Here is an 11,338-nt window from a genome sequence, read left to right as displayed (position 1 = left end):
GTGTATGTGGACATCTGAATGGGGTTCAGATTTGTTTCATAAGTTTCAAAAGCAGAATATGATACCTTGTGTTGATAATATTCATGCTGATGAATAATATTCAGTAAATCTCAATTAGAAAAGAGGAGTAAATCTGAATTCCCTGTTTTCACGACTATTCAATACGAGCTGCTAAATGCCTGAATCAGTGAGGGTGACTAAACATGAGAGTCACCTAACTCTGGGAAATGAACAAGGGGTAGTGGAAGGGGAGGTGGGCGGGGGGTTGGGGTGACTGGGTGAAAGGCACTGAGGGGGGCACTTGGTGGGATGAGCACTGGGTGTTATGCTATATGTTGGCAAACTGAACTCCAATAAAAAAATTTTTAATAAATAAATAAATAAATGCCTGAATCTCCATGACACAACAGCCTTTCATCACCTTTCTCTGGGACTCAGGTCCTAATGTGGAATAAGACAAGTCAGCCAGAATTGGGTTATAAACATGATTTATTACAGTAGATAGTAGACACTGAGTATGATAAAGCAAATGAAACTTCGAACAGATAAAGGGGAAACAAAAAAATCAAAGGTATGCCCAACAATAAATTTCAGAGTCAGAACTGAAACACCAGGCAATCATCAGGAAAGAGAACTCCCTAGGACAACCTTTCTCATGTTGTGATCCATAGTTGGTATTTAGGGGAGAGGACCCCACAGATTCAGATCACACCAAATGACCAATACGATGTCATGATCAAATGCAACTTCCAGCTAAGTATCCCAATGATCAAGTTCTATTTAAATCACACTCCCAAGTATTCTCTCAGTCATGGTGAAATAATGCGAATATTGAGAGGAAAGCAACGGATTGGTCATAGCCCTTAGAGAGACTGGTGGTCTGGTGTATGGATTAGTCCCTACTGGGGGTACTATGTTCCTGCATTGTCTGTCTTATCCAGTCAATGTAATTCTTCACTCGTGTATAGATTCCATAGGTTCCACACTGGGGGCCCCAGGACACCAGACCAGCTACATAGAATTTGAGGGTCTCTTCATTGGGAACCCGTAGAGCAAAGGCTCCACCACTGTCCCCTTCACAGCTATCAACACCCTTCTCTCCTCCAGCACAGATCATGTTATTAGTGAAAACATAGGTATTTATATCCACTTTGACATTTTTTCCTTTCACCTCCCGGCACTTTTCTAAGGGAACAATGGGTAAGCTTGCCCCTCTGAGCATGATCACATGATCTCTTGCCTTTGTTCGGCCCCAGCCTGAGATCAGTCCCAGGGCTCCCATTGGGGGGTCATATTCTGAGGAGGTGCCTGGCAGGCAGATAGGGGAGACATTGGGTCCCATTTTCACTGGCTCTTTCAGCTGCACAAGTGCAATGTCATTGTTGAAATTCTTCCGTGTTTCTGGGTCATCCAGGAATTCCCAATCCGGATGAATAATCACACGCTCAGCAGTGAGCATCTGGGCTTTTGTCAGTTCTGAAGTAACCACTGAGGTGGACCCAACATACATTACTGGTTCGCGGTTTCCCTCCACAACATGGGCAGCTGTCAGCACCCAGTACTCATCGATGAGAGCCCCACCAGCCCACGGGTTCAAAAAGAAGACTTGCCAGGGGAAATTTTGAATCTCTGCAAGGGATCCTCCAAATATCCTCTGCTTTCCCATAAAGGGCTTACTGGGAACACCACAGACTGGGAAGGAACAAGAACAAGGTGGAGAGAAAGAAATCGTTAGCCTCCTGCAAATCCTCCGACCACTCAAAAACTTGCCAGGCTCCAGAATTCTCTAGCATAGTATAGCCAACCCTATATTTGGTCAACCATCTCAGTACCTGACTCATCCTGAATGCGATCACCAAACATTTCACTTTTCCAAAGCCACAGGCAGGCTTATGGGAAAAACTGGTTAAACTGAAGCAGTGTATGACTTGCTGAGTCCAAATGAGCTAGTGCCTCACAATATGAACAGCCCCTGTAGAGGTGCACTTCATCCTAGGTTCAGCCCATGGGGACAGGGGTCCAACTGGAACCAGTGCTGGGAAACTCTTTCCTCATACAGATGGTGGAGGAGGAAAGCATTTCACCTTCTCCTGATGCCAGATTGAGTGTTTATCACCTTCTTTACTGAAGTCCTAATTGCAGCTGAGTCCCTCCTAGCAATCCATGGAAGTAGAACAAAGGGAGGGTTCTCTTCTTTAATCTTTCATCTCATTCCCCACTGATTCCAGGTTTGATCACTTTGCCATTACTGAATACAACTAATATTAAATTTTATTCCAGATGAAGCTGGCTTACCTAAATCTCTCAGTAGTCAGCCTGAATAGACTCTGAGGTGAGCATAAAAGGCTTGGACTCAGAAAGACCTGAGTTCAAAGTCTACTCCTACCTCTTACTAATTCTGTGACCTTGTACTCAGGTCACTTATCTGTGAAATGGGACTGATAATATCTCAAAGGGTTGTTGCAGTGACTGGAATGAGATAATAAATGCAATTAGCTCAGTCCTTAGCTCTCAATAACACTGTTGTTACTACCAGGATCATTATTATTATTATGTCTGAAAGCCTGCTTCTATCAAATTCTGATCTGTCTGCAACTCCTCCTTTCTTGTATTGCCATATATCTTATTGTCATAGAGACTTTTACATAATAACTGAGCTATTCAACTGGTCTTGTGTCAGTATGTGGATTCCTCACTCTCAATTTTCAGGTCCTGTTTTTTATCACTTCTACATCCCCTTACTACAGCTACATTACCAATCTAACTGGCCCCTAATCTGATACCAACTGTCACTGGCTGATCTTATATTTCCTGTCAGTTGGCCTGACTCACTGCAGTGAAGGAATTTCCCCCAAACCCTTGCAGGCTCACAGCCCAGTGTTTCCATCTCACTGAGATAGACTCTGCTACACCCAGATAGTTAAGTCCTTTCCCAAAAGGACTGCACCTACTTTCAGAGAGTGGCCCCACATGCCAGCACCTGTATATATGGTGTCTCCCCAAGACTGAGCCCTGATTACCTGGAACACATTTTGGCAGCTCCGTGCCCAGCAATTTGTTCACCCAGCTCCCGTTGCCAGCGCAGTGATACTCTCCTGGAATAGCACAAGGGACATAGGACACACTCACCACCATACCTCCTCTCTTCCATTTCCCCTTTCATTCAGAGCCTCAGCTCCTCTGGGATTTGAGGAGTGGGTCAAATCAAATCAACTAGAAAAGAATCTTGAGATCCCCCTATCCACAATCCCTCTAGCCTCTATCCTCCCAAGGGAGGGGAAGGAATATTCTCCAAAAACGAAGAGGGTTATGGCAAAGATTAGAAAAAGACTTCAAGTGGGAAAATTAACTAAATTAAGTTAAATTAAAAGTGGGGCACCTGGGTGTCACAATCAGTTAAGTGTCCAACTCTTGGTTTCAGCACAGGTCACCTCAGGGTCATGAAATTGAGCCCTGCAATGGGCTTCCGACTCAGTTTGACATTCTCTCTCCCTCCCTCTTTGCCCCTCCTACTCACACTCTCTCTCTCTCTCTGTCTAGAATAAATAAATTAGGAGTGCCTGAATGGCTCAGTCGATTGAGCATCTGACTTTTTATTTCAGCTTGGGTCATAGGATCAAGCCCTACATTGGGCTCTGTGCTCAGCACAGAGGTTTGAGGTTGAGCATCTGCCTTTGACTCAGGGTGTGATCCCAAGGTGCAGAATCGAATCCCTCATGGGGCTCCTGCAGAGAGCCTGCCTATCCCTCTGCTTATGTCTCTGCCTCTCTCTCTGTTTCTCTCATGAATGAATGAATGAATGAATGAATGAAGTGTTTTTAAAATAAATTAATAAAATCTTTTTAAAAATACAATTTAATTAATCTTTTAAAAAATAATAAATTAAAAGCAATGAAGTGGTACATATCATGCCTTATCCAGTCCTTTGCCTAGTACTACCAAGGCCTCTCCATCGAGAAAGCCAGTCATATAGTATGGTAACTTAACAATGGAAGCATTACTCCTGAGGTTCTACACTAAATAACTGGTCAAAAGCTGGATAATCATATGAAAATGGATATTGTAGGGGGAATTCTTGCCATAGCTGTGAAGCTAAACTCAGCGACCTCTATAATTCCCAAGGATGATCCTATATCCCTATAGGAAATTTTTATCTTTAGATTAAGCCAAGAGGATAAACAAAGTCCATCCCATCTCCTTCATTTGCCTCCAAACTCTCTTCCAACCCAGAAAAATGGTTCGATTCACTCTCTAGCACTCTTACTCTTTCTCCTTTTTTCTCTAGTCAAAGAAACCTACCGCTTTCTTCATCTTCCAAGTAGTAATATGGCTCCTCACAAGTGTAATGAATGACAGAACCAAATAAAGTATGTTCTGGATCTTCAGCTTTACCATTCTGAATGGGTTCAGGAGAGCCACAGTCCACAGCTACAAGAAGAAGGTAGGAGAGTGATGGTCAGGATATCCACTTCTTCTAGAGTCATTGGGCCAGTTTCATCCTTCCAGCCATATTCCTCACTCTTTCCCACCCCACATCCATAAGCACATCCCAAACCTGAGATGAATCTTCCCAGACCACTGAGTCCTCCCAATGCAGATAGCCCCCCAAAAGCTACAGGGAGTAACTTGCTTCTCAGTGGTTGGTGGAGGCCCCTGCAGAAGTCAGGAATGGACTCTATGGTCCTACTAACTCTACCAATCACACAGCCCCTTTCTTTGAAAGAAACCTGCTTGTCTGGCCTGTCTGGGACCAGATCTGGGCTAGCACCTCATGTATGGCTTCCCTTCAAAAAATCCAACCCACTCTCTCACAAGCCTAAGAGGAAAGCATGAATTTGAATTTTGATGAACTGATCTTTTAATTCCCATTGAAATAAAAAAAAAGAGTCTCATTTTAAAGAAATACATACGTTGACATTTCAGTTTGGAATTACTCCACTTTCCATTACTTTGACAAGTAGAATAGAAAGATGATGAGCCAACACTTCCCTGGAGAATAATACACATCACCATTAATTTGTAAGGAGAGATATGGGAAATGAAAGTCAAAAATGAAATTTATCTCTGGCCTTGGTTCAACAAGGAGTCCTGACCACAAGAAGCTTGGGGGTATGTTAGTAGCAAAGCACCCAAAGCACCCAGGAGTTGAGGCTAAAGACAACTTTGCCCTAGCATATCAGGTCCTCTTCCCCAAGAAGACTAAAGGCAGGATGAGAATGTCAATCTGGCCAAGAAATTCCATGACTCACAAAGAAGGACAAAAGATCCTTGAGGTGTTCTATTTATGGAAAAGGTGCTATATCTTGCTCAAACGAGGACATTCAGTACACCATTCAACAATTCCAATATGCTCACCCTGATGTAGGGATTAGGGAGGAGATCATAACAGTACCTTACCTGCACAACTTCAAACCCTTCCAGACAGGTTATCTTTACCACATCTTTGAATACATATATTGCTTTCTCAGGCTCCCAAACAGAATTGGCAGTGACTTCTTTGGAACAAGGGATTGCTTAGATAGGACAGAAAACAAAATTACCAAATAGTTGGAGAATCTCTGTTCAATTTACATCATCTTCACACTTTCTGAAATCATTCAGTAGTCCTTAATCCTGACGCCTAACATTCCAATGGAGATGTTAAAATAATATGACATTACATACTCCAGAAAGAGTCATTGAGCTAGTTCCAGCCTCCCAGTCATGTTAGTATATACTAACTAACCACCCCAAAGTTGTACATGCTAACTAACCACCCCAAATTGTCTGTGCCTGTAAGCCCAGTTGGAGGATTCCTAGAAGTTCAGTCATACTGTCAACCACTGACAGGTTTAGATCTTGCTGAAGAAGTGAAGTATCTCAGGATACCTATACATATAACAATCTACCCGTTTGGATTTTACATTGTCCCGGGACTTTGGTAGCAATAAATAGCAACTTCTAGGTTACTCACGATCTCCACGGTAACGAAGTTTCCAGCCCCTTTTTTGCCCTGTTTGGTCAGTTTGGAAGATGATATTAAGAGCGCTACTCTTGGTTTCAATATTTAGTGGCCCAGGGAATCCGTTACCACAGTAAGGACCAAATTGCTTGTCTCCTGCAACAAACTAAAAAGAAATGAAATGATAAAATCAGAAGAGAGAAAGAACTAAAAGAAAGGGGTAAAATGGAGGGAATAAAAGTAAAGGAGGTAATAAAAGATACATAAAATAAGAAGGAGAAAAAAAGAGAGGACAGAAAGAAAGATAATTTGTCTTTGAGGAGAAAGCTCTCTGTGTGAGTTGGAAGGAAAACTAATCATTCATCACGCACAACTAAACTGTCAGGGCAGTGGCCATTTGAATCAGCTGATTCCACATCAAAATCTTCTCTCCGCACAGTCACCACCACTTGGTATCCATCTTCCAACTGGATCTGATAGTCGCACCTTGAGTTCTCTGGGTATGGATTGGGATAATTGGGACTTGTAATCTCCCCAGTCAGTGTAGTGAATACATCCCCACTGCAATTGACTAAGAGAGAAAAAGAGAAAAGAAATCAAATACAGGGTCAAGTAAAGGAGTTCCTGCCTCATTCTATGACTCTTCTCATGAATTGACCATCCCTGACTAGAGTCCCCATGCCACAATTACACACCCAATACAAATCGGTAGAGATATCCAATGCTTATTGGGTTTCCATCACATTGCTTATGACAGAGCCCCTTATGGTTATGAACAGTCCCAGGCAGACTCTTCACAAGCATCTATCTCACTTCTCCAATTATTTACTTGACCCTGTAGGCTTGTCTTCCTCCACTCTTGTGGAGCTTCAGAGGGGCTCATAGGTAATAACTAAGGATACATGCCAAAGCAAGGCTGAGGCTAGTCAAAAGTGGAAGGGTCAACAAAGTTCTAATTGAAACTTCAAGCCATTCGAAATCCCAAGGAACATGCACCCCACTTGATGGCAAGCTCACCTCCACAATTCTTCATATCGTCATGGAGGAAGTATTCTGGGGGGCAGGAGCAGAAGTAACCACCAATGAAGTTGTTACAGAAGTGACTACAGGGGACATCTGCAAAGTCTGTGCACTCATTTATATCTAGAAAAAGTAGAGAAAGATTGGGGTCAGTAACAAAGATCCAGAAGGAAGAATGAGTTTAAACCCAAAACTACAAGGGTAAGAAAAAGTAGCAAAGGCCTGTTGCTAACATGAATGAATCACATTTCAGGATGGTATTATTCTATATATTACTCTCCTACAATATGATTCTAGACTTGTGCCCGCTATTGCACAGCTAAAGGGAGCTCTCAATGCTCCCTTACAGAGGGACCCTTGGCCTTTCTAACAGAGCATTTCAGCTCCAGAGACAACACTCTATAAGATATACAGGATGAAATATCTTCTGAGGGGAAGAGTAATAAGTACACTTGCCACTTTAGAGGATTTGGGCATTTCTGTCAAATCTAAACAATAGTTTTGGCTTTATGAGATGCTCTAATTTCACTTTAATCTGGAGTTAGGTATAGAAGTACACAGAATTTGAAGGTTTGTTTGCCATTGGGTGGGTTTGAATATCATGCATTCTCAATGTGATTCTTGGCAAGTTGCTTAATTTCCCTAGTGCGCTCACTTCCTTAAGTGATCTTTAAGTGGAGATCTCTATACCTACTTTGAAGAATTGTAATGAAGATTAAGTAAATATAGGTAAAGTTACTAATACAGTGCCAAATTTATAGTGGTTCTCAATAAATTACTATTTATTGCCTATTTTTACCATTATCATCATCACCACTGAGATATAATCATATGTTTGAATTTCACAAAGGCAATCCATGGACAGATCCAAGTCTGGTCAACACTTCATAAGAGCTATTATTATAAACAGAATCCTTATTCATGGAATCTCTCAGTGTTTGTCCTGCTTCTAATCTTTTAGCTGGATCAATAACGTACATGGAGAAGGGTGAGCCTTACCTACAGCGACATAGTATGCAGCAAACCCAGTGAAACGTTCTTCATTGGAGAAGTCTGACTTAAAGATCACCTGGAGTCTATTGTGTGGGATTTGGAACTCTTCCACAATTGGGGAGTTGGGATTCTTGCTGGTCTTCTGTCCACAGAGTTTCCCTTCTTCAAAGTTTCCTGACATTATCTAAGAGAAGAGTCAAAAGAAAGCTAAGAAAGGGTGGTATTTTGGAATGGAGGTCAGAGAAGGGGAGAGAGAGAATAAGACACCACCCTTCCCAGCCCTATCTTTTAAAATATACCTGCACTGAGTCATATGCACAGTTCTCTGACAGCTCTATGTCCAGGTGAGTGAAGTAGAGATGGATCCCATACCCTTCAGGAACTTCTATATTCCAAGATTTCTCTATCTCGTTGGGGTATGCCTGAGGGTAGTTAGGGGACAGGATCTCTCCATACATAGTAGGCTCAGCATAAACTGATGCCAAAAGGGAAAACAGGACAATGCACCTGAAAAAAAAGACATGGAGAGGTGGATGACCCAGGTACTGGCAGACTAGTGCAGTGCCCTAACATTTGTCATGGGTAGAAGGGAGGGGAAAGGGAGGGAAACAAGTAGAAGGGAGGAGGGCAACAGCTCATGCAGAAGAATCTTAAGTTGAAATAAAAAGCAAAAAGGCCCAGGTCAAACTGAACCCTGGGCTTCAGATCTGAGCTGTTCTCTTGAGAAGATAAAAGGAATAGAGTCCATGTATATCTCTGTAGACTCATGATCACTTACCACATCTCTGGCAATTTGTTCATCCCTGGTCAACAGCAGGCCTCTAGTTCCTGGCCCTCTGCACCTTTGGACTTTGGAGCAAAGGGGTGGCAGGGCTGGCTGTATTTGTCAAACAAACACAGGTACCTGCTTTGGTGGTGGGGGTCACCTGGGGTTCAATGTCACATTCATAACAATAACACACAGGTTAAACAAAACCATACACTGATCACCACATGATGCCTGTCCTCTCACACCCTCCCTGGTTCTACTTCAATTCATTTTCTAGACTAAAACTAGATCTTCTCCTTCTCCCATTGCTTCTCTGGGTCTTCTCCCAGTTTTTCTCCAAAAAAATGAGTGCTTTCTCCCAATTTTCTTCCTCCTCCTTCCTCACCCCCACCCGTGACCCGTGCACCTTTTGTATCTATCAGTCTCTCTCCTGCCCTCACAAAACAATATCCCCATTTCCACTCAGGTTTTCAGGAGTCTTTCCCCATCATGACTCTCCATCTAGGACATTTCTCCCTCCTTTTTTGGCAAAAATCCCCTTTATCTTTATCTTTTTTTTTTTTTTTTTAATGATAGTCACAGAGAGAGAGAGAGAGAGAGAGAGACTCAGGCAGAGGGAGAAGCAGGCTCCATGCACCGGGAGCCCAACATGGGATTTGATCCTGGGTCTCCAGGATTGTGCTCTGGGCCAAAGGCAGGCACCAAACCACTGCGCCACCCAGGGATCCCCGAAGATCCCCTTTATCACTTCACACCCGCTCTCTTTACTATGCTTCTTACTGCATGTATTTCTGTTGATGCTCCCAATGACCACCGATGGAGGGATGAGCTTCTTTTACTAGAAGGCAGTGACCTTGGGAGAAGTGGTCTGAGACAGGGTGGAGTGGGGAATGAGACAAAGGGCAGCTGAATGACAAGAGACACAAAAGGAAAGGAAAGGTATTCCCTCAATTTCCTATGTTAATTTTCTAGGGTTTGAGGTTTTTCTTCTTTACTAAAAAGATGAGATATCTTTCCACAGTTCTTCAAAGAGTCTTGCCAAAAATGTTTCTAACCCTGAAAATGATGACAGTGAGGGAAGGGGGAGGCAACGTAAGAGAAAGAGGTTGCCTACATTCTGCCTTCTATTATTTTGCTCCTTCCAGCCCTCCATCTTTGCCCAAAACCTTCCCATGTGAAGTTTTCTGCCTTTCTTTATTCTTCCATCAAAGCTCTGCTCCTCAATGTTTAAGGTTTTTACCTTCAGAAGCTGATGGAAACAAGTGGGTCAGTCCCCTCTCTCGTGCCAGTGGGCATGCTGGGCAACCCTGCCGGCTCCCAGGGAGAGCAGCACGGGGCCAGGACGCTCCCTCTGCAGGAACCTCCGCCGGCCTCCCTGTCCTGGTTCTGTTCTTATGATTTTCTATCCCAGTGTGCATGTCTGAAATTCCCTGATCTAAACAAAGAGGGGGCTGGGAGACCATGACAAGGGAAAGGATAACTCAGCCTTGATCTTGGAGCTCCCTCTGCTTTTGAAACAAGAACTGCATACTTCTTTCATGCTCAAGGTCCCTCCATCCGGGGTTCCGGAGGGGAGAAAGGAGTGGGGAATTCCATTGATTGCCTAATGTTCTTTTCCAGCCAAAGGGTGTGTTAGAGTTTTCTCAGAAGTCAGGTGATTTTTGGGAAAAGGAGGGGATTAATACTCTGAGGGAGAAAACCAAACCCAGAAAGTCCAACCCTCCAACTGTGTATGAATCGCAACTTAAAGGAAAGTACTGATCACTCTCTGCTCTTAAAGCAAATTTAATGGTTGGATAATGACTTAGACCGAGACCCAAGCTGGTGTGGGATGATGCTCTTACTCTTCCTAAAAATCCCCTCTGCATCTCCAAATATCTAAATTGTATCCACCAATCAAGCCCCAGTTCAGATACAATCCAGAGTCCTTTATCCATAACCCTTCGGTCTAAATGGTTTCCAAAATTCAGAATTTTATAGATTTTAAAAAGAGTGCAGTACATGGACCTAATATTAGGTAATACCACCTCCTCCCCTTCCTTTTGAGGGCCTGGAATAATACTCCATTATCAAACATTAATATTTATGCAGCTACACATATTGATCTTCATGGTAAGTAGAATAACTAAAAGTATAATTTGGCTATAATTACATATTATATTTATGTATTCCTTATAGCTATAAATTACTTCACATCTGTTCAGTTCAGATTTTGCTGACAAATGACTTTTGGTGCCAAACTTGTAGGCAAAAAAAAAAAAAAAAAAAGCCTTTTGGAATTCAGAGTTGTAGATAAGGGACCAAGGGATGGTGGGCTATATAATCCATTCCCCCACAAAGTCTTCCCTGATCTCTCAGCTTACCTTTATGTCCCTTATTACTTCTTACCCCTATCTAGTGACTATGTTCTAATGAATCTACACTTTATCAATTGAAGATGTTCCCTTATTTTACATACCACTAGGAATAAAAAGCTATCAATTAAACTATGATATACCGTTGATTATAAGATGCCTCCTGATTTCAGGAGTGTTAAAATGTCAGAGGAAGGGCATCTAGGTAGCTCAATGGGGTAGGAGTCAGCCTTCTGCTCAGGTCATGATTCTGGGGTCCTG

At 42.7% G+C, this 11,338-nt stretch overlaps 1 protein-coding gene across 2 annotated transcripts; it reads right to left on the bottom strand.

Annotated features, from left to right (window-relative positions):
• Positions 1-471: 471 nt before the first annotated feature.
• Positions 472-10,135, bottom strand: C1S (complement C1s). 2 transcript variants are annotated; one of them, XM_041736764.1, is made up of 12 exons: positions 9,964-10,135; positions 8,733-8,880; positions 8,254-8,461; positions 7,961-8,138; positions 6,959-7,084; positions 6,313-6,512; positions 5,954-6,107; positions 5,398-5,513; positions 4,911-4,989; positions 4,300-4,428; positions 3,021-3,095; positions 472-1,692 (listed from the first exon to the last, which is right to left on the bottom strand). In XM_041736764.1, the coding sequence occupies exons 2-12, from the start codon at positions 8,753-8,755 to the stop codon at positions 893-895; spliced, it is 2,088 nt and encodes a 695-aa protein (XP_041592698.1). In that variant the 5' UTR covers positions 8,756-8,880; positions 9,964-10,135; the 3' UTR covers positions 472-892. The 2 variants fall into 2 exon arrangements, with proteins under 2 accessions (XP_041592698.1, XP_041592699.1); XM_041736765.1 differs by having other exon boundaries at positions 8,733-8,831.
• Between the last annotated feature and the right edge of the window lie 1,203 nt (positions 10,136-11,338).

Source organism: Vulpes lagopus, chromosome 21 (assembly GCF_018345385.1).
Source record: "Vulpes lagopus strain Blue_001 chromosome 21, ASM1834538v1, whole genome shotgun sequence".
NCBI lineage: Eukaryota > Metazoa > Chordata > Mammalia > Carnivora > Canidae > Vulpes > Vulpes lagopus.
The sequence above is the reverse complement of the archived record's forward strand: the minus strand, read 5'-3'. Positions and strand labels throughout refer to the sequence as shown.